At 44.1% G+C, this 24,173-nt stretch overlaps 1 protein-coding gene across 1 annotated transcript in view; it reads right to left on the reverse strand.

Annotated features, from left to right (window-relative positions):
* LOC139268595 (cystathionine gamma-lyase-like) overlaps positions 1-24,173 on the reverse strand; it is a 72,407-nt gene that overhangs the window by 17,316 nt on the left and 30,918 nt on the right. The window contains exons 5-8 of the mRNA XM_070886979.1: positions 13,823-13,954; positions 9,095-9,152; positions 6,394-6,471; positions 1,882-2,034 (exon numbers count right to left, since the gene is read on the reverse strand). Of these exons, the coding sequence (XP_070743080.1) occupies positions 1,882-2,034; positions 6,394-6,471; positions 9,095-9,152; positions 13,823-13,954 (421 nt within the window). The remainder of the gene's footprint in view (positions 1-1,881; positions 2,035-6,393; positions 6,472-9,094; positions 9,153-13,822; positions 13,955-24,173) is intronic.

Below are 24,173 nucleotides of genomic sequence, written 5' to 3' on the forward strand. Positions count from 1 at the left end.
TGCAGCAACTCGCCAATGCTTCTTCGGCAGCACCTCCCTAACCCGCAACTTCTACCACCTAGAAGGACAAAGACAGCAGGTGCCTGGGAACACCATCACCTCCAAGTTCCCTCCAAGTCACACACCATCCTGACTTGGAAGTAAATCGCCATTCTTCATGGTCGCTGGGTCAAAAACCTCCATAACAGCACTGTGGGAGTACCTTCACCACACGGACTGAAGAGGTTCAAGGCGGCGGCTAACCAACTTCTCGATGGCAATTAGCAAAGGGCAATAAATGCTAGCCTTTCCAGCGATGCCCACATCCCATGAACGAATTAAAAAAAATTAAATTTCCCGCCACGATACACCCCAATGTCGTAGTGGGCAATTGCATTGTTCACTGTGGGACTGAGCCCTACTGACTAGGAAGGTTTGAGGTGTTAATCCCAGTCTCTGGAGCTAGCCGATTTCAGCTGGCACAGTAGTAACAATGCTAGGTTGGCATCGGGGCCTGAGTTGGAGTAGGAAAAAGCCAGGCTTCCCACTCCTGATCATTATCCAGTGATCCCTGCTGAAAAGCATGCATGTATGGATTTTAAGGGAAGGCCGCACCACCCTGTTTGAGTATCAGCAAGCTATTCTCAGTCTAGGATCTCACATGAAAGTAGCCACTTTTGCAAGGCAAAAAAACCAGTGCTCTCAGGAGAGATGAGAGGGCACAGAAAAGAGAAGAATGTATGCATATGTGGCTCAACTTATACAAAATCAAATGCAAATGCCAGGAATTTGGGATTAGAGAAACTTAACCCCTCACACCAATGTTACTGTATCGTAATGTTTAGTATTTTCAGTTTTTACTATTTGAAGTATTTGTGGCCTCACAGTAAGCTTTATTATTTATTAGATTATACTTTTGTGTCCATAGTAAATATTGTATTCACAGCTACGTGAAAAAAGCCAGCACTCTATAGATCCCATTTTAAAGGAAAAATGATCTAAATGAAGGTTGCTTCAAACTTTCACAGCTCCCTAAAGGACTCAGTTAACAACTGCACTGTCCAACATAGAACGGAGCTATACAGATGAGGAAGTCCTCAGCTTCAATCTCTAATCTGCATTGATTTAGCTGGGCCAGCAATACAGACATGACAAGTTGTCTCAGCTGTGCCTACAGCCCATTGCTGACAGCAACCAAGCAATTTCTGCTGAGAATGGCATGTAGGTAGATGCGAGCTAAAGACAGGATTAGGCTTGGTTGCCAGAAGAGAAGTGCTGTAGGACATCTAGCACTCATGGAACTGTATCCTTCCATGACTCAGCATTTCCAGAGAAAAGGGATGCTTTTCAGCAGCGGGAGGTGGGGTACAAAAGTTTATTCATCTGACAAACATGATGAAGGGCAAAAGGTTTACAGTTACAAGAACACGCTTTTTAAAAATAAAACAAAGTAGCCAAACTAAGTTTATCACAAATCCAGAAATAGTTCGCCTCTATGAATTTTCTACAACTTGTGCCACACCACTGATGAATACAAGCTGTCAATATTAAAAAGGACTTTTCGTTTTTACACTCCATTCCACAGAAATGGCAGTGCAACTCTACACTGAAATGGTTGTTTAAAATGTTGTCGATAATGCACTCAGAAGTGCAGTACAAGACCACGAGTTATTGGAATGAGACAAATGCAAACAGTTAACAGCACTAATTTTATGAAATGGAAGAGTATCTAATGAATTAAGTCACATCTGAGAGTTATTAATTGGAAGAATTATGGATAGCAAAACGACAACCAATAGAATACAAACAGTGCAAGATCATCAACTCTACGACCTCTATCCAGTTAGTTTACTCCAGAAATAGCCTGCAACATCTAATAGAAATCATGTCCGAATCACTGACCTGGAAAAATGACCTTCTCGACCCGGGGGTCTGCCTCCAGAAATTGGGCTACAATCACTGCATTCTTGAAGTGCTGTTTCATTCGAAGGGCTAAGGTCTTCAAGCCACGATTACACATGTAGCAGTCAAATGGAGATGGAACAGCACCAATTGCTGCAACACAATTAATATTCCTATAAAAAAAGATTTCTTTACACATTCTATAAATCACATTTTGCACTTCGGAAGAAGTTATTTATTTGAACAGTAGGTAAACCAAACATGGCCTAAGATGTGAAGTACAGATGGACTCTTACATCTAACACCCCCTCCCCTGCCATCACAACCCTGGAGACCAGAAGTGCACACAGTCCTCCAAGTCGGATCGAACCAAGATTCTATACAAATGTCACATTACCTCCATGCTGTTGTATTTTATTTCTCCATAAAGGAACCCTAGTACTTCTGTTTGCACTCTATGACCTTATCAATTGTGTTGCTACTTTTAATGATTTATATATCTATACAGGTGTGACATCTGAAATCCGGAAACCTCGGGACCAAGGCTGTTCCGGATTTTGGAACGTCTTTGCCTGGACTGACGGAGGGGAGGGGGCGGTCGGTCAGGCCGCCGGAGGAGTCCAGATTTCGGAACATTTTTCGGTTTCCGGACGACCCCGCAACAGATCAGCCCCCGTGTCCGGATTCAGGATTTTGGACATGGCACCTTTATTACCAAATCTCTGCTCCTCTACAGCATTTAGTTTCTAAACATAACTTTCCACTAACAGAATATAATTTTTGTTTGAACTAGGAAAATATTGTTTGACCAGAAAGATAATGCAAGAAGATTTCTGGCTAGAAGAATAAATAAGTGGAAGCAGCTATAGCAATCACAACAACCACCCCGGTGGGTATCAACAGGGCAGGGGACCCAATTAAAACTAACCAGCAGCTTTGTGAATTCTAGTCTTCTGTACCAATCGGAATCGCAGGCAGCAGCCATGGAGTAAAACCAGTATTACATGTTCTGAGGTTCCAAAGCTAGACTGATCCATGTTTGATCAATTGTATATGGCATAAAGCTCACTGATGTCCAAGGATATTAGAGACATACAAAAGGGGCAGTCACCAGCCTTGGATAGGTACATTGGGGAATTCCATATTTAAAAAAAATTGTACCCAAGTTTGGTCACAATTACTGAAAATCTGAACAAATTACTAGAAACCAAACTCTGCCAACATTCAAAGATCACTACTGCAGTGCATCATAGAAAATCATTGGCTAGGATAGATTGGCGAATGATACTTAAGGGGTTGACAGTGGATGGGCAATGGCAGACATTTAAAGACCGCATGGATGAACTACCACAATTGTACATCCCCGTCTGGCGTAAAAATAAAAAAGGGAAGGTGGCTCAACCGTGGCTATCAAGGAAAATCAGGGAAAGCATTAAAGCCAAGGAAGTGGCATACAAATTGGCCAGAAATAGCAGCGAACCCAGGGGCTGGGAGACATTTAGAACTCAGCAGAGGAGGACAAAGGGTTTGATTAGGGCAGGGAAAATAGAGTACAAGAGGAAGCTTGCAGGGAACATTAAAATGGACTGCAAAAGCTTCATAGATATGTAAAGAGAAAAAGGATAGTAAAGACAAACGTAGGTCCCTTGCAGTCAGAATCAGGGGAAGTCATAACTGGGAACAAAGAAATGGCAGACCAATTGAACAAGTACTTTGGTTCGGTATTCACTAAGGAGGACACAAACAACCTTCCGGATATAAAAGGGGTCAGAGAGTCTAGTAAGGAGGAGGAACAGAGAAATCCTTATTAGTCGGGAAATTGTGTTGGGGAAATTGATGAGATTGAAGGCCGATAAATCCCCAGGGCCTGATGGTTTGCATCCCAGTGTATTTAAGGAGGTGGCCTTGGAAATAGTGGATGCATTGACAGTCATTTGCCAACATTCCATAGACTCTGGATCAGTTCCTATGGAGTGGAGGGTAGTCAATGTAACCCCATTTTTAAAAAAAAGGAGGGAGAGAAAAAACAGGGAATTATAGATCGGCCAGCCTGACATCGGTAGCGGGTAAAATGATGGAATCAATTATTAAGGATGTCATAGCAGTGCATTTGGAAAGAGGTGACATGATGGGTCCAAGTCAGCATGGATTGGTGAAAGGGAAATCATGCTAGACAAATCTTCTGGAATTTTGAGAGGATGTTTCCAGTAAAGTGGACAAGGGAGAACCAGTTGATGTGGTGTATTTGGACTTTCAGAAGGCTTTCGACAAGGTCCCACACAAGAGATTAATGTGCAAAGTTAAAGCACATGGGATTGGGGGTATTGTGCTGACGTGGATTGAGAACTAGTTGGCAGACAGGAAGCAAAGAGTAGGAGTAAATGGGTACTTTTCAGAATGGCAGGCAGTGACTAGTGGGGTACCGCAAGGTTCTGTGCTGGGTCCCCAGCTGTTAACATTGTACATTAATGATTTAGACGAGGGGATTAAATGCAGTATCTCCAAATTTGCAGATGACACCAAGTTGGGTGGCAGTGTGAGCTGCGAGGAGGATGTTATGAGGCTGCAAAGTGACTTGGATAGGTTAGGTGAGTGGGCAAATGCATGGCAGATGAAGTATAATGTGGATAAATGTGAGGTTATCCACTTTGGTGGTAAAAACAGAGACACAGACTATTATCTGAATGGTGACAGATTAGGAAAAGGGGAGGTGCAGCGAGACCTGGGTGTCATGGTACATCAGTCATTGAAGGTTGGCATGCAGGTACAGCAGGCGGTTAAGAAAGCAAATGGCATGTTGGCCTTCATAGCAAGGGGATTTGAGTACAGGGGCAGGGAGGTGTTACTACAGTTGTACAGGGCCTTGGTGAGGCCACACCTCAAGTATTGTATACAGTTTTGGTCTCCTAACTTGAGGAAGGACATTCTTGCTATTGAGGGAGTGCAGCGAAGGTTCACCAGATTGATTCCCGGGATGGCGGGACTGACATATCAAGACAGACTGGATCAACTGAGCTTGTATTCACTGGAGTTCAGAAGAATGAGAGGGGATCTCATAGAAACGTTTAAAATTCTGATGTGTTTGGACAGGTTAGATGCAGGAAGAATGTTCCCAATGTTGGGGAAGTCCAGAACTAGGGGTCAGTCTAAGGATAAGGGGTAAGCCATTTAGGACCGAGATGAGGAGAAACTCCTTCACCCAGAGAGTGGTGAACCTGTGGAATTCTCTACCACAGAAAGTTGTTGAGGCCAATTCACTAAATATATTCAAAAAGGAGTTAGATGTAGTCTTTACTACTAGGGGGAATCAAGGGGTATGGCGAGAAAGCAGGAATGGGGTACTGACGTTGCATGTTCAGCCATGAACTCATTGAGTGGCAGTGCAGGCTCGAATGGCCTATTCCTGCACCTATTTTCTATGTTTCCATCACACCCCTACTACAGTATTAAAGGCCCATCTGACTTTTAACCACTGATTGCAAGAGTATTGCGTGGCATTGGTGCTTCCACATATTATGCAGTGACGGGGTTGGATTTGTAAAAGGACTTACTCCTCAGATGTTGGACTCCTTGCACCGCAAGTATCTCCCCATGGCCAGTGTATTGGTTACCAAGGCGACATTTAATAGAGGAGAGCAGGTGAACCTTTTCCATACCCAAGACGACTTCAGCCAATTTTAACTTCTGGCTTCAGTTAATATTATATCAGATTAGATCATCGTCTCCTCATTTGATTGGGCTCAGAGCACAAGGTGTGGATGTTAGTCCCTTCCAGACTTGGAATCCTCAGCAACTGCCACAAGAATCAAGCCTCACAGCCAAGGATAGAGTTAAGAGGATAAAGACAAGATTTCCTTATACCCACTCAACATATTACAAATAACCCTAGTTCTTCTCCTTCATCTGATGACATTAATTCAAGATTATGGCTGGATTCCTTAATATAAAAAGTTAACTGGGCAAATCAGAGGCCCATCTGTTAAATGGTAGGCACTTGCACAGTTGAAGTTGTAGGATATGACCTTACCTGATCTCCAAAAAGGGATCGTCTAGTTGTGCTTAAACACAGCTGGACCTTAGCAGAATACATTCTGCATTACATGGTCCAACTGCTTGTAACTCAAACAGCACTTCAGACTTACCACAAGCAATGTCATAGCAGATACATTAATATATTAAAACTACATAACTACACAGATATCATGCTTTTATATAGACGCCAAGTAATCTTAAAATGTTATGTGCTTTGGAGCAGAAACTGTCAAGCACATGCCAATTTGCAAAATTCCCTAACCAGCCAATCATTAAAACCAGGAAAGTAATTTCAAGGTTAACTCCACCTTGCCAGAAGAACACTATTTCACAGTAGAACAACCCTCTCCTATGGAAGCGCAGTATTGTTACCATGAGGAATGCCACAGGAGAACCTTTAACAGCTGTTACACATTATTTGTTTTTACTTAAAAAAAAACTAATTGTATCTATAGCATTTAGAGAGCTGTAAATCATTACCATTTTGCAAGAATTTCAATCTTTCATATAGGTCATCCCGATTCATAGAAGCCAAGCCCATGACTACATCACTGTGACCTGGAAATGTAAAAAGTTATTTTAAAAAGTTTTAGTAATGCACACATTGTGGTCACATGGCTATTCAAGTGAATAGCCTCATTAAAGATTTAACTGAATAAATGTTAGATAAAGCTACAAAAAAATTAAACCGTGCTAAATGCTTTGAACTCAAGATCTAGCAAAACAGCTGCTGTCTGTTACAAGACAACCAAAATTAATCTACAAAATTATAATTGCAAATTTTATTAATTTATCAAATGGCTGGAAACAAGAAGAATGCAACCGGGCGGACCAATCAGTTCTGAATAAGTCATCAAATCAGGACACGAGGAATGCACACAGCCCAGTCGACCGTACAAAATCTTCCTAACATCTGGGGAGTGGTGCCAAATTTGGGACTTCTGTCCCACAGACTAGCCAAGCAACAACCTGACAAGTCTGCAACATCCTAACTGCTTCCCGTTACCATCCTGAACAGAACCGCACATCTGACGAAGTTACGGCAGCAGGGCGGAACCAGCTACATGGAAATTCCAGGTAGTTTTTGAAATGGCAGGCCAGTTTGATGGTGGCAGCGGGTTATAGAAAGGATGAAGCCAACAGCAGTTGTGAGAGAAGTGGGAGTATATAGGTACAAACTGTGAATGAACAGTTACAACGAGCAGTGCTTAGATCAATCTGGTGCATCTGGTAAAGCATTTATTGTGGCAGGCATGATTATAGGGTTCATAGGAATATGTTATTTGGTTTCTAAAGGAGTTAGGATATGTGCTGGGGTAACAGAGCGAGCGACACACAGACACAGAGAGAGAGAGACAGAGAGAGAGACAGAGAGAGAGAGAGACAGAGAGAGAGAGAGACAGAGAGAGAGACAGAGAGAGAGACAGAGAGAGAGAGAGAGACAGAGAGAGAGAGAGAGAGAGAGAGACAGAGAGCGAGACAGAGAGAGAGCGCGAGACAGAGAGAGAGCGCGAGACAGAGAGAGAGAGCGAGACAGAGAGAGAGAGCGAGACAGAGAGAGAGAGCGAGACAGAGAGAGAGAGCGAGACAGAGAGAGAGAGCGAGACAGAGAGAGAGAGCGAGACAGAGCGAGACAGAGCGAGACAGAGCGAGACAGAGCGAGACAGAGCGAGACAGAGCGAGACAGAGCGAGACAGAGCGAGACAGAGCGAGACAGAGCGAGACAGAGCGAGACAGAGCGAGACAGAGCGAGACAGAGCGAGACAGAGCGAGAGAGCGAGAGAGCGAGACAGAGAGACAGAGCGAGACAGAGAGACAGAGCGAGACAGAGAGACAGAGCGAGACAGAGAGACAGAGCGAGACAGAGAGACAGAGCGAGACAGAGAGACAGAGCGAGACAGAGAGACAGAGCGAGACAGAGAGACAGAGCGAGACAGAGAGACAGAGCGAGACAGAGAGACAGAGCGAGACAGAGAGACAGAGCGAGACAGAGCGAGACAGAGAGACAGAGCGAGACAGAGAGACAGAGCGAGACAGAGAGACAGAGCGAGACAGAGAGACAGAGCGAGACAGAGAGACAGAGCGAGACAGAGAGACAGAGCGAGACAGAGAGACAGAGCGAGACAGAGAGACAGAGCGAGACAGAGAGACAGAGCGAGACAGAGAGACAGAGCGAGACAGAGAGACAGAGCGAGACAGAGAGACAGAGCGAGACAGAGAGACAGAGCGAGACAGAGAGACAGAGCGAGACAGAGACACAGAGCGAGACAGAGACACAGAGCGAGACAGAGACACAGAGCGAGACAGAGACACAGAGCGAGACAGAGACACAGAGCGAGACAGAGACACAGAGCGAGACAGAGACACAGAGCGAGACAGAGACACAGAGCGAGACAGAGACACAGAGCGTGGAAGAAAAAAAGATAGTTATAAACTGAAATCGAAAGAGAAAGTTAGAAATTGGACCAGGCTTTCAGATAATGGGGAACAGATGATTGGAGGAAAGGCCGAGGGAATTTAAAAAACAACTTTTTTTTCCCCCAACAAAAAAAAAGGGAAAAAAAAAACCACATGATGAAAAAGGATTTAACAAAAAAGATGGGACGGAGGGTAAATAACAAGAGGAAAAATGGGGGTTAAGCAACTGGGGGGAGGAAGGGTGTGTAACAGGAAGTTTTAAGAGCAGGTCCCTAAATTGAACCAACAAGGCACAACAGGGATTTGATGAGCAGGACAGAGAAAGGAATTAAAAAAAAACATCAGTGCAACTAGGGCTGCAGCAAACACCCAAAGTCACAAAGCAGGCCTGGCAATCACAAAGTTTAAAATATGGTGCTGGACCACAAATATCAAGCAAAATAGAAAAGAAATTCAGAAACTTGAGGCAAGTGTGTCAATTTTTATTAAGAAAAAGAGGGGTTGCATCACAGAATGCTTTAAGCTGAAGGCCATATAGATTTTGAAACTGCAGTACTTAATCATGTAACTGCAGCCATTTGAAAACTGGAACTTGGTGAGGGAGGAAGTAATACTTATGGGGATCATGGCATGTCAATTGCTTACAACCATTTATACACATCACAAACATTAAACAGATCATCAATGCACTGCAGCAGAATTTCACTTTATTTTTCAGATGTCAGATCATAACATTAAACTGCAAATATAATGCTTTATTTACCATTCATGTATTTTGTCGCAGAATACATACAGATATCAGCACCAAGGGCCAAAGGACGCTAAAGAAAGGAGAGAAAAAAAAAATTATTGCTGTGGAGACTTAGATTTCTTCTTTTAAATGAAACATTAAATTAGATATAATTTCAAATGGGATTATCCAACCAATTCCCAACTCAGCAGGATAGTCCCAATTAGAAGGAATCGTTAGCTAAATAACAATTATACTGCAAAGCTGCATTCACTCAACCACAATTGTAAAACACAAATTTTGACACAAGCCTCCTACACTTCAAGTTGGTGACTCTGCATTGGATTGATGGTCAACTAGAGTCCAATGAGAGCAGCTGACATAAAATACTATTTAATAAAGGAGGTAAACAAAAAGCAGGAAACTATACACCAGTTAGCCTAACATCTGTGGTTGGGAAAATGTTGGAGTCCATTATTAAAGAAGCAGTAGCAGGACATTTGGATAAGCAAAATTCAGTCAGGCAGAGTCAGCATGGATTTATGAAGGGAAGTCATGTTTGACAAATTTGCTAGAGTTCTTTGAGGAAGTAACGAACAGGGTGGATAGAGGAACCAGTGGATGTGGTGTATTTGGACTTCCAGAAGGCATTTAACAAGGTGCCACATAAAAGGTTACTGCACAAGGTAAAAGTGCACAGGGTTGTGGGTAATATTAGCATGGATAGAGGATTGGCTAACAAACAGAAAACAGAGTCGGGATAAATGGTTAATTCTCTGGTTGGCAACCAGAAACTAGTGGGGTGCCGCAGGGATCAGTGCTGGGACCCCAACTATTTACAATCTATATTAATGACTTAGAAGAAGGGACTGAGTGTAACGTAGCCAAGTTTGCTGACAATACAAAGATGGGAGGAAAAGTAGTGTGTGAGGAGAACACAAAGAAATCTGCAAAAGGACATAGACAGGCTAAGTGAGTGGGCAAAAATTTGGCAGATGGCGTACAATGTTGGAAAGTGTCAGGTCATGCACTTTGGCAGGAAAAAAAAAAAAAAAAATCGAAGACCAAGTTATTATTTAAATGGAGAAAGCTGGCAAAGTGCTGCAGTGCAGCGGGACCTGGGGGTACTTGTGCATGAAACACAAATATAGTATGCACGTACAGCAAGAGATCAGGAAGGCCAATGATATCACTAGGTTGATTCCAGGGATGAGGGGGTTGATTTATGAGGAAAGGTTGAGTAGGTTGGGCCTCTACTCATTGGAATTCAGTAGAATGAGGGGTGATCTTATCGAAACGTGTAAGATTATGGGGGGGGGGCTTGACAAGGTGGATGCAGAGAGGATGTTTCCACTGATGGGGGAGACTCGAACTAGTGGACATAGTCTTAGAATAAAGGGCCGCCCATTTAAAACAGATGAGGAGACATTTCTTCTGGGGGTTGTAAATCTGTGGAATTCACTGCCTCAGAGCTGTGGAAGCTTGGATATTGAATAAATTTAAGACAGAAATAGACAGTTTCTTAAATGATAAGGGGTTATGGGGAGCGGGCGGGGAAGGGGAGCTGAGTCCATGATCAGATCAGCCATGATCTTATTGAACGGCGGAGCAGGCTCGAGGGGCCGTATGGCCTACTCCCGTTCCTTATTGCAAAGGGGATGGGGTATAAAAGCAGGGAAGTCTTGCTACAGCTATACAAGATTTTGGTGAGGCCACACTTGGAATAATGCGTACAGTTTTGGTTTCCATATTTACGAAAGGATAGGCTTCCTTTGGAGGCAGTTCAGAGAAGGTTCACTCGGTTGATTCCGGGGATGCGGGGGTTGACTTAAGGAAAGGGTGCATTCCTCTACTCATTGGAATTAAGAATGAGGTGTGATCTTATTGAAACGTATAAGATTATGGGGGGACTTGACAAGGTGGATGCAGAGAGGATGTTTCCACTGATGAGGGAGACTTGAACTTGAGGGCATGATCTTTGAATAAGGGGCCGCCCATTTAAAACAGAGATGAGGAGAAATTTCTTCCCTCAGAGGGTTGTAAATCTGTGGAATTCGCTGCCTCAGTGAGCTGTGGAAGCTGGGACATTGAATCAATTTAAGACAGAAATAAACAGTTTCTTAAATGATAAGGGTTATGGGGAGCAGACAGGGAAGTGGAGCTGAGTCCATGATCAGATCAGCCATGATCTTATTGAATGGTGGAGCAGGCTTGAGGGGCCGTATGGCCTACTCCCATGTTATGTTCTTATATAAACCATAGACCATCAAAAGATCATCTTTTCTCTTCCCTTTCTCTCCCACAGCCCAAATTTCTCACTTTACATCATGAACGATTTGACCTCTTCCTAGAGTATAGGTATCTTGTGGTACTTCAAGCAATTAATACTTTACATATGTAATCTAAACAGAGAGTTGGCTGACTATTTAACCCTAGCTGCACCACAGGCAAGCTTGATTAGACATGTACTTCCAGCTGAATGTCAACAAGCACAAAACATGAAAATTTCTGTACCTAAACCCACAGCGTGACAGCAGTAAATAAAGAAAATAGGATTCTGCATTATATGGCACAAGGAATAGAACTCAAATTACAGGATGAGATATTGACCCTATACAGAGCATTGGTTCATCCCCATCTGGAGTACTGTATTTTTTCCAGTCACCATATTATAGGAAGGATATCATGGGACAGGAAAAGATGCAGCAAAAGGCTATCCAATACTTGGTGAACATTTGAGCTACAAGAAAAGACTACAGAAACAGTTTGTTTACACTGAGAAGTCGGAGGGGGTCTTATTGAGATATTCGAAGATTCTTAAGAGCATCAGCAAAAGAATGTTTATCTTGACCCCACCATCATCATCATAGGCAGTCCCTCAGAATCGAGCAAGACTTGCTTCCACTCTTAACATGAGTCCTTAGGTGGCTATGCAGTCCAATGTGAGAACCACAGTCACAGCTGGGGCAGATAGTCATTGAGGGAAAGGGTGGGTGGGACTGGTTTGCTGCACGCTTTTTCCGCTGCCTGCGCTTGGTTTCTGCATGCTCTCGCCGACGAGACTCGGGGTGCTCAGTGCCCTCCCGGATGCACTTCCCCTACTTAAGATGGTCTTTGGCCAGGGACTCCCAGGTGTCAGTGGGGATGTTGCACTTTATCAGGGAGGATTTGAGGGTGCCTTTGTAACATTTCCGCTGCCCACCTTTGGCTCGTTTGCCATGAAGGAGTTCCGAGTAGAGACCACTTGACCAAGCATGACAATGAGAGGGCCATGAAATGAAGTTCAAAGAGGGATGGTGAATGCACAGATCAAATATAACTATTTCACATAGGGGATGGTGAAAGTTTTACGCAGCGACTGGTTAGGATCTGGAATTCACTGTTTGAAAGGGTGGTGGAGGTAGATTCAACTGTGGCTTTCAAAGGGAATTGAATAAGTCGCTGAAGGAACATTTGCAGGGCTACAGGGAAAGGGCAGGGGAGTGGGACTAGCTGAAGTGCTTTTGCAGAGAGCCGGCACAGGCTCGATGGGCTGAATGGCCTCCTTCTGTGCTATAATTATTCAATGACTGAGCAGATGGACTGAAATGGGTCTTTTTATTCCATTTCAGTAATGGATTTGATGTCAAAATGCATTCAAAAGACTGTAAAATGATTAACATTTAATTATGGGCAAGTTGTATTAAAATTAGCAAAATGCTATGGAAGTCCATGTTGTAATGTATGCGCCTGTGAGTATGCCCACAGGTTAGTTGAGCGGTTGAGTTGGGAGCTGCTTTGCCAGTCACGTGATGTTCACAAGACTTCCGGACCATCAGCAGGCCGGGGCCATTGAAGGGAGCAGCGTACCGCTTCAGGGAGCAGCATGTGCTGCTTCAGGAGGGTGACGGCTGTAAAGTCAGGTCACTGATTGCAGTGCGGGCAGGCACAGCAGGAGGGGCGAAGAATTTGTAAAGGGAAGTGACCAGGACCCAGGAGATACGGGAGTTTGGGGCCCATGAGAGCCGAGGGCCCCAAGGGCAGCACAGACCAGCCCAAACTGCGATATGTGCGCGCACTAGGTCCATGCAGCAGAGCTGGTCTCCAGTCGTCTTGGGTAATCCTTGTCACTGGACCAAAACCTAGCTCTGTCAAGCCCGTGTGGTGGCTGGTGTGCAACGTTAAAAAAAAATCCATGCACAGGCATCTTCCACCCTTCAAGATGTAGTTCGGGATCTGGAATATTAGGTCCTTCATTGAAACACCTGTGAACTCATCCCTTTTTGCTGTGGAAGCAAGTCATCCTCGCTTCGAGGTACTGCCTATGATGATGATGAAAACATTAAACAAAATTATCTCAAGGAGTCTTGGATCTAGAATTATTTATAGAAACCATTACATTCAATGACCAGTGAAGCTGTAAAGTTTGCAATATGTAAAACTTAGTGCACAATGTTTTGTAGAATGTAGTTAAGATGGTGGTGCAGCTATTTCTGCAACAGCTGTATGATGCAGCTTTATTGTTCCATGTTTGTGTCCTTGTCAGATAGCAAGAACTGTTCATATTCAATCATTTTACATACACCCTTCAATTTGAGTGCAAACATATTACAGTAACCGTGGCAATTTTACAGTACAAAATACTCAGACATGCCAAGAACCATATGCAAAGAAAAAGTGATAATTGCGTCAATAAATTAACCCATGCCAAATGTTTGAAAGCACTTTCTGAAATTGAGATTAGATTCAGTAGCCTGGATATTTGTGGGCCATCACCATTACCTGGAAATAGGCTGACATGAAGGTGTTATCCACTACCAGAATGATGTCTCCATGCTTGTGTACAGTTTCTGCACAAGCTTTGATGTCAGTAACACTCATCATAGGGTTAGTAGGAGTCTCAATCCAGACAAGCTGTGAAAAAGAACCATAAACAGATTAGAGGCAGAGGTTTCTCCAAAGGGACACTCCTTTTTGAGGGGAGTGAGGGGAAAGGGAGAAAAAGGTAGTGCAGTCTATTGGTTTCTCAAAGGCTATGACTGAGATCAAAATGGATCTTACGCTGTTTACTGGGTCTTGGTATGAAAGTTTTGGAAACTGGCATGACCAAGGAAGGGGGAAGTTTGGCTGATTGATAAGCTCCCATACCCAGCTAAGTACTGCATTTCAGTATTGTGCAGTCAGGCAGAGATGCTACTGGAATGTGTCTTGGCCTGGTCAATATTGAACGCACATACGCACACACGCACACTATATTCTTAGTTTAACCAGACAAAGTTTCCCAACTGAGGTCTTTCTTCTAAGTACTGGAAACTACAGGTTACCTGATCCACCTTTCAGTTGTAACATCCCTGAACAGCTTTAGGAAGAGCTAGTGAGAAAGTCACTGCTGAGTGCGATTAACTCAAAGAAATATCAGGAACCCATTTTGGTCGACTTCTCATGAGGCTCATTGGAACATAGAAACATAGAAAATAGGTGCAGGAGTAGGCCATTCGGCCCTTCGAGCCAGCACTACCATTCAACGAGATCATGGCTGATCATTCACCTCAGTACCCCTTTCCTGCTTTCTCTCCATACCCCTTGATCCCTTTAGCTTTAAGGGCCATACCTAACTCCCTCTTGAATACATCCAATGAACTCGCATCAACAACTCTCTGCGGCAGGGAATTCCACAGGTTAACAACTCTCTGGGTGAAGAAGTTTCTCCTCATCTCGGTCATAAATGACTTACCCCTTATCTTTAGACTGTGTCCTCTGGTTCTGGACTTCCCCAACATCGGGAACATTCTTCCTGCATCTAACCTGTCCAGTCCCGTCAGAATTTTGTGTGTTTCTACGAGATCCCCTCTCATCCTTCTAAACTCCAGTGAATACAGGCCCAGTTGATCCAGTCTCTCCTCATATGTCAGTCCTGCCATTCAGGGAATCAATCTGGTGAACCTTCTCTGCACTCCTGCAATAGCAACGTCATCCTTCCTCAGATTACCATGTGAATGTTTAAAAATGTATAGAGACATTGAAGTTGAGAACATGGGAATTGTATAGGGACAGTATAAGCTAACAAAGAATTCATGGAGGAATAGCCATGACATCTCAGACTCGAGACTGCGAAATGTTACAACACTAACACATATTGAAACACAACCCACAGCTTGCAGAAAAACCTCAAGGTCTTATTAAATCATGTTATTAACCTGAAACATTAACAGAAGGTCTTTGTTTAAAATCAGACCATACTTAGGTCGGCTTATGAGTGAACAAAGGGAAAGAGGGATCAAAAGGGATAGGCTGAACTAGGATGTCACTCTAGCCCTATCTTGTTATCTTTTGCCGAAAATGTATAACCGTCGTCCCTTTACAATGTAACGTCACTTTGTCCGTAGGAGGTGAGTGCGTTCTATCAGAGTTGCATTCCTTCTGTCTGATAAGGTCCCCGATCGGGATTTGCTTTATAAATAAAAGTTTGCTTTGTTTAAAGCACAAACGGTATTCGTTTCAGTAATTTTGCTGAACCAGATTGGAGGGAAAAGAATCCACATTTACAACCAAGGCCCTGTACGACTGCAGTAAGACCTCCCTGCTCCTATACTCAAATCCCCTAGCTATGAAGATCAATATACCATTTTTGCCTTCTTCACTGCCTGCTGTACCTGCATGCCAACTATCAATGACTGATGTACCATGACACCCAGGTCTCGTTGCACCTCCCCTTTTCCTAATCTGCTGCCATTCAGATAATATGCTGCCTTCATATTTTTGCCCCCAAAGTGGATAACCTCGCACTTACCTACATTATACTGCATCTGCCATACATTTGTCCAGTCACCTAACCTGTCCAAGTCACCCTGCAGCCTCTTAGCATCCTCCTCACAGCTCACACCGCCACCCAGCTTAGTGTCATCTGCAAACTTGGAGATATTACACTCAATTCCTTCATCCAAATCATTAATGTATATTGTAAATAGCTGGGGTCCCAGCACTCAACACTGCGGCACCCCACTAGTCACTGCCTGCCATTCTGAAAAGGACTCATTTATCCCAACTCTCTGCTTTCTGTCTGCCAACCAGTTCTCTATCCCCAATACCATGTGCTTTAATTTTGCACACCAATTTCTTGTGTGGGACCTCGTCAAAAGCCTTTTGAAAGTCCAAATACACCACATCCAATGGTTATCCCTTGTCCATTCTACTAGTTACATCCTCAAAAAATTCCAGAAGACTTGACAAGCATGATTTCCATTTCATAAATCCATGCTGACTTGGACCAATCTGGTCACTGCTTTCCAAATGCGCTGCTATTTCAGCTTTTATAATTGATTCCAACATTTTCCCCACGACTGATATCAGGCTAACCTGTCTATAATTACTCGTTTTCTCTCTCGCTCCTTTTTTAAAAAGTGGTGTTACATTAGCTACCCTCCAGTCCATAGGAACTGATCCAGAGACGATAGACTGCTGGAAAATGATTACCAATGCATCCACTATTTCTAGGGCCACTTACTTAAGTACTGTGGGATGCAGACTATCAGGCCCCGGGGCTCCATCGGCCTTCAATCGGATCAATTTCCCGCCTAATAAGGATTTCCTTCAGTTCCTCCTTCTCAGTCGGTCCTCTAGTATTTCCAGAAGGTTATTTGTGTCTTCCTTCGTGAAGACAGAACCAAAGTATTTGTTCACCTGGTCTGCCATTGCTTTGTTCCCCATTATAAATTCACCTGAATGTGATTGCAAGGATAGATAGACAGACAGACAGATATATTCTTTATACACACACACACACACACACACACACACACAGTCAGTTTTTATGTTCCCAGCAAGCTTCCTCTCATACTCTATTTTCTCCCTCCTAACTAAACCCTTTTTCCACCTCTGCTGAATCTCCCAGTCCTCAGGTTTGCTGCTTTTTCTGGCCAATTTATATGCCTCTTACTTGTATTTAACACTATCCTTAATTTCCCTTGTTAGCCACGGTTGAGCCACCTTCCCTGTTTTATTTTTACTCCAGACAGGGATGTACAATTGTTGAAGTTCATCCATGTGATATTTAAATGTTTGCCATTGACTATCCACCTTCAACCCTTTTAAGGATCACTCGCCAGTCTATTCTAGCCAATTCACGTCTCATACCATCAAAGTTACCTTTCCTCAAGTTCAGGACCCTAGTCTCTGAATTAACTGTGTCACTCTCCATCTTAATAAAGAATTCTACCATATTATGGTCACTCTTCCCCAAGGGGCCTCGCACAACAAGATTGCTAATTAGTCCTCTCTCATTACACATCACCCAGTCTAGGATGGCCAGCCCTCTAGTTGGTTCCTCGACATATTGGTCTAGAAAACCATCCCGAATACACTCCAGGAAATCATCTTCCACCATATTGCTACCAGTTTGGTTAGCCCAATCAATATGTAGATTAAAGTCGCCCATGATAACTGCTGTACCTTTATTGCATGCATCCCTAATTTCTTGTTTGATGCTGTTCCCAACCTCACTACTACTGTTTGGAGGTCTGTACACAATTCCCACTAGCGTTTTCTGCCCTTTGGTATTCCGCAGCTACAGCCATACAGATTCCACATCATCCAAGCTAATGTCCTTCCTTACTATTGCGTTAATTTCCTCTTTAACCAGCAATGCTACCCCACTTCCTTTTCCTTTCTGTCTTTCCATCCTGAATGTTGAATACTCCTGGATGTTGAGTTCCCAGCCGTGGTCACCCTGGAGCCATGTCTCCGTGATGCCAATTATATCATATTCATTAACTGCTGCTTGTGCAGTTAATTCGTCCACCCAATTACAAATACTCCTCGCATTGAGGCACAGAGCCTTTAGGCTTGTCTTTTTAAACACACTTTGCCCCTTTAGAATTTTGCTGTAATGTGGCCCTTTTTGATTGTTGCCTGGGGTTTCTCTGCCCTCCACTTTTATTTTTATTTTTTCTATTTTTTGCTTCTGCCCCCATTCTACTTCCCTCTGTCTCCCTGCATAGGTCCCCTTCCCCCTGCCATATTAGTTTTACCCCTCCCCAACAGCACTAGCAAACACTCCCCCGAGGATATTGGTTCCGATCCTGCCCAGGTGCAGACTGTCCAGTTTGTACTGGTCCCACCTCCCCCAGAACCAGTTCCAATGTCCCAGGAATTTGAATCCCACCCTTCTGCACCTCTGCTCAAGCCACATTCATCTGAGCTATCCTGCGATTCCTACTCTAACTAGCACGTGGCACTGGTAGCAATCCTGAGATTACTACCTTTGAGGTCCTACTTTTTAAATTTAACTCCTAGCTCCCTAAATTCACCTTGTAGGACCTCATCCCGTTTTTTTTTTACCTATATTGTTGGCACCTATATGCACCACGATAACTGGCTGTTCACCCTCCCCCTCCAAAATGCCCTGCAACTGCTCCGAGACATCCTTGACCCTTGTACCAGGGAGGCAACATACCATCCTGGAGTCTCGATTGCGGCCGTAGAAACGTCTATCTGTTGCCCTTACAATAGAATCCCCTATGACTATAGCTCTTCCACTCTTTTTCCTGCCCTCCTGTGCAGCAGAGCCATCCACAGTGCCATGGACTTGGCTGCTGCTGCCCTCCCCTGATGAGTCAACCCCCCCAGTAGTACCCAAAACGATGTATCAGTTTTGGAGGGGGGGGGGGGGATGACCGCAGGGGACCTCTGCACTACCATCCTTCCACTGCTCTTCCTGTTGGTCACTCATTCCCTATCTGGCTGTGTACCCTTTACCTGTAGTATGATCAACTCACTAAACGGGCTATTCCCGGCATCCTCAGCATCGCGGATGCTCCAGAGTGAATCCACCTGCAGCTCCAGTGCCGCAATGCGGTCTGTCAGGAGATGCAGGATACACTTCCCGCACATGTAGTCGTCAGGGACACTGGAAGCGTCCCAGAGTGCCCACATAGCACAGGAGGAGCATGACACGTTTCCGAGCTCTCCTGCCATGACTTAACCCCTAGATTAACTTAATTTGGCAACAATGATAAAGGTTACCTACTGATAAAAGGAAAAGAAAAAGAAAAACTACTCACCAATCACTTACCCCCTTGGCTGTGTCGTCACCTTTCGATTTCTTTCTACTTCTTTGTTTACCTTCTGCCCCTGCACCAGCACCGGCTGGCCTCTGACGCTGCCCGAACTCCTGATCTCACAGGCCTTTTATAGGCCTCAGACTCCCCGGACTCCCGCCTATCCAACACTGCCCAAGCTCCTGATCTCGCGGACCTTTTATAAGCCTCCGACTCCCCGGACTCCCGCCTCTCCGAACTTCCATGTATCCCTTTCCTCCTGGACTGGTGGGGATGGAATTTTTTCAAATTATGCCTATTTTCCTCCACCACCTCAATGCAACCACTTGAGTGAACTAGTAAAGTTTATTCTAAAGATATTACCCTTTCCTCCTGCCTGCCTGCCCATTGCCAACATCTTCCAGCCGTTATCCTTTCCTATAGACCCAGGTCTGGTGCCGCCTGGCCCACTGCCCTAACTTCACGGGGTTCCCAATTCAGGGCCAGCAGATCCCACAACCTATCCAAACTGAAGCTCTGAGAGCATGGAAGCCACTCGCAGTGCTGCCAGGCCCGGAGATTTACAACAATTGTAGGAGACTCCAGGAACATCCGCAGTGCGGTCAGATAACACCACCACCCCTCTCCAGTTCTCCCAGAGCCCAGACAACGCTCCTTTTTTCTGCTACCATTAGTGCATGCCTCCCCAGAGCAAACAGGCCTGTGATTCTACATTCCAACCCCCAGGAACTACCCTCCCCAAACCCCAGTTCTGAAAAACAGCCTCCCAATCCATGATGCTGCCCCCAGAGATCATCCAAACTCCAGGATTCCACCCCAATTAATACCAAACTCTAGGACCACCCTAAACTTCAGGAACCCTCCCCAATGCTATAGAAGCTCAGATTTCACACCAGGTTCTTAACAAATTTCAAGACAACCCACTTCCCCGGAGCACTACTCCAACAACCCCTCACTATGCTACTAAACTCATGACCCTGCTGTATGCTACAAGTTCTCATCACCACCTTATCAAACCAAAGTACCCCACCCCAGTTCTGCTAAGCTCCTCTGCTAACCCCCAATACTATCACAGACCACCCCAATGTAGCTTAAGTTCCCATGACCCGTTCGGTCAATCCAGTGCTCTTAAATGCTAGGTGCAAACTCCAATATGGCAAGTCTGGTCAACCATCTTGCTCTGTATCATTTTCCAACAGTCTATCGACTCTGGATCAGTTCCCATGGACTGGCGGGTAGCTAATGTAACATCTCTTTTTAAAAAAAGGAGGGAGAGAGAAAACGGGTAATTATAGACCGGTTAGCTTGACATCAGTAGTGGGGAAAATGTTGGAATCGATCGTGAAGGACGTAAAAGCAGCGCATTTGGAATGCAGTGACAGGATCGGTCCAAGTCAGCATGGATTTATGAAAGGGAAATCATGCTTGACGAATCTTCTGGAATTTTTTGAGGATGTAACGAGCAGAGTGGACAAGGGAGAATCAGTGGATGTGGTGTATTTGGACTTTCAGAAGGCTTTTGACAAGGTCCCGCACAAGAGATTGTTGTGCAAAATCAAAGCACATGGTATTGGGGGTAATATACTGACGTGGATAGAGAACTGGTTGGCAGACAAGAAGCAGAGAGTCGGGATAACGGGTCCTTTTCAGAATGGCAGGCAGTGACTAGTGGAGTGCCGCAGGGCTCAGTGCTGAGACCCCAGCTCTTTACAATATACATTAACGATTTGGATGAAGGAATAGAGTGTAATATCTCCAAGTTTGCAGATGACACTAAACTGGGTGGCGGAGTGAGCTGTGAGGAGGACACTAAGAGGCTGCAGGGTGACTTGGACAGGTTAGGTGAGTGGGCAAATGCATGGCAGATGCAGTATAATGTGGATAAATGTGAGGTTATCCATTTTGGGGGCAAAAACACGATGGCAGAATATTATCTGAATGGCGGCAGACGAGGAAAAGGGAAGGTGCAACGAGACCTGGGTGTCATGGTTCATCAGTCACTGAAAGTGGGCACGCAGGTACAGCAGGCAGTAAAGAAGGCAAATGGTATGTTGGCCTTCATAGCTCGGGGATTTGAATATAGAAACAGGGAGGTCTTACTGCAGTTGTACACGGCCTTAGTGAGGCCTCACCTGGAATATTGTGTTCAGTTTTGGTCTCCTAGTCTGAGGAAGGACATTCTTGCTATTGAGGGAGTGCAGCGAAGGTTCACCAGACTGATTCCAGGGATGGCTGGGCTGTCATATGAGGAGAGACTGGATCAACTGGGCCTTTATTCACTGGAGTTTAGAAGGATGAGAGGGGATCTCATAGAAACATATAAAATTCTGACGGGACTGGACTGGTTTGGTTAGATGCGGGAAGAATGTTCCCGATGTTGGGAAAGTCCAGAACCAGGGGACATAGTCTTAGGATAAGGGGTAGGCCATTTAGGATTGAGATGAGGAGCAACTTCATCACTCAGAGTTGTTAACCTGTGGAATTCCCTGCCACAGAGTTGTTGATGCCAGTTCACTAAGAGGAAGTTAGATATGGCTCTTACGGTTAAGGGGATCAAGGGATATGGAGAGAAAGCAGGAAAGGGGTACTGAAGGAACGATCAGCCATGATCTTATTGAATGGTGGTGCAGGCTCAAAGGGCCTACTCCTGCACCTATTGTTCTATGTTTTCTATGTTTCTATGTCTCCTGCATTTGAAAAGTGTAAAAAGAAAAATTGGTGATTCAGAGAGTCATGCCATGGGACATCTGCTAGAATTAAAGTCTTCATTCTTTCTTACAAAACCCTTCAGAATTTTATGATCCATTAAGCTTCTCTGCTCGATAATGGAAATAGACTCAGTCTCTCAAGTATATCCAGATAACTATATAGTTTCCCGTTCCACACAGTAGAATTCCCCAGGACAGGAAAATACCAGAGCCACAATATCTGCAGCCCTCAAGTTATCTTCCCATAAGTAAAACCAGGATTCTAATCCACAGCCTGAACAATCAACTTTTGACTATTTACCATCAGTTGCACTTTGTAGCCTTAAAAGGGGCACATCATCATCATAACATTACTGCACTGTACTGCTCCTTTAATAAAAATATCTGACTTACTGTAAACAATGCTGTGGGAAATCTGTCACTAATAAAGCTTGAAACAGTACATAAAAATAACACTGGAATAAGGGGAGTGACCAATGTAGCACCCAGTTAAAAGAAAGGGAGAGAGAGCTAATCTGGGTAAACACAGGCCAGTTAGTTAAAATTTTCTCCACCACAGATAGGGATGCAATTACCACAGAGCTAGACACAGAAAATAGAAGTGGCCAATACAGCTTTCAAAAGGGACGATCCTGCTCAACAGACCTCAAACCTCAGGCCATATTTAGAATATTGTATCAAGGTTTGGACATTTTACTTTAGGAAGGATCATCATGAAGATGCAGATGAGATTTAACAAGACAATACCAGGGACAATTAGTTTTAGTTATGAGGAGCAGCTGCATGGTCACTTACCGATACCACCTTTTTATTTTCAGATATCTTAAACTGAATTCAAATTCTCAAACTACCATGGTGGGATTTCAACTCTACTGCACCCAGAAATCTGATAGAAGTGTTTATCAATGAGAGAAATATTCATAGAAACATAAAAACATAGAAAATAGGAGAAGTAAACCATTCGGCCCTTCGAGCCTGCACCACCATTCAATAAGATCATGGCTGATCATTCACCTCAGTACCCCTTTCCTGCTTTCTCTCCATACCCCTTCATCCCTTTAGCTGTAAGGGCCACATCTAACTTCCCCTTGAATATATCTAATGAACTGGCATCAACAACTGTGTGTTAGAGAATTCCACAGGTTAACAACTCTGAGTGAAGAAGTTTCTCCTCATCTCAGTCCTAAATAGCTTACCCCTTATCCTTAGACTGTGACCTCTAGTTCTGGACTTCCCCAACATCGGGACCATTCTTCCTGCATGTAACCTGTCCAGTGCCGTCAGAATTTTATGTTTCCCTCAGTGTGAATATCACACATCCAGACCCACACAGTGTAACCCTACCCCCCTTTCCTCGTGCACGCCCAGACGCGCAACGCACACCGGCCGGCGCACAGCGCGGGCAGCAGCCAACGTGTAACGCGCATGAGCAGGCACGACGCCCGCAGACACGACACACACGTACCGACAGACACCACGCACAGTCAGACAGACACAACACACACAGTCAGACAGACACAGACTGAGCAGCAGTGAGAGGGTTAAGGTTTTAAGTGGGTTGAAATCAGTGACAGAGAGTGGGGTTTTAAACAGGCTTTTAAAAGCACTTGTTCGGCACGCAACATTCAATCTGCAGATTTCGGTCTAATCTGACCTCTCACCAAGGACTGTGTTTGATCTCGCCACATTCATTTTACAAATTCTTCAGATTGGTGGGGGGGGTGAAAGGTCAGAGTTTTCACCCTCTGACACCCTGCTAAAGATTGTTGAGAGTGATGTACCGTGTCTATTCAGAATTCACCGTAGAATTACACATTTAATTCAACATTAAATGAGGTTTTATGTAAATAGGTAGCTACAGTTTCCCAAGTTCAGCAAACTAGTAACTAGAGGGCATAAATTGCAGATCATTGTCAAAAGAACAAAGAATGGAATTAGAAGATTTCATTTTTATTCATTAAAACGAGTTGCTAGGAATTAGAATGCTCACAGAAACAGTGATGGAAGCAGAATCCATAATGGTTTGTTAAAAAAATTAATGCAGAAATATTGCAAAAAGAAACATAAGACGACATGCTGGGGAAATGGGACTAAGTGGATAATTTGGAGAGTCAGCACAGGCACAATGGGACAAATAGAATCTTCTATGCTGTAAAATCCTCCAATTTTACATTTATATTGCTCATACAAGTCAGATAATAGCTTTTTTTTTTAAAAACTTAAATTGTGTCTGCACTAGATATTGTCTTGGGTTCAACATCACTGGCTACTCCTGTAAGCAGATTCCATGTTCCCTTCAATCAGGACTTTGCCCTTACTGCCCAATATCTAGTCATATGACAGTGTGCCAAGGAGTGCAATGAGACACCT

The sequence above is a fragment of the Pristiophorus japonicus genome, chromosome 8 (genome assembly GCF_044704955.1).
Source record: "Pristiophorus japonicus isolate sPriJap1 chromosome 8, sPriJap1.hap1, whole genome shotgun sequence".
NCBI lineage: Eukaryota > Metazoa > Chordata > Chondrichthyes > Pristiophoridae > Pristiophorus > Pristiophorus japonicus.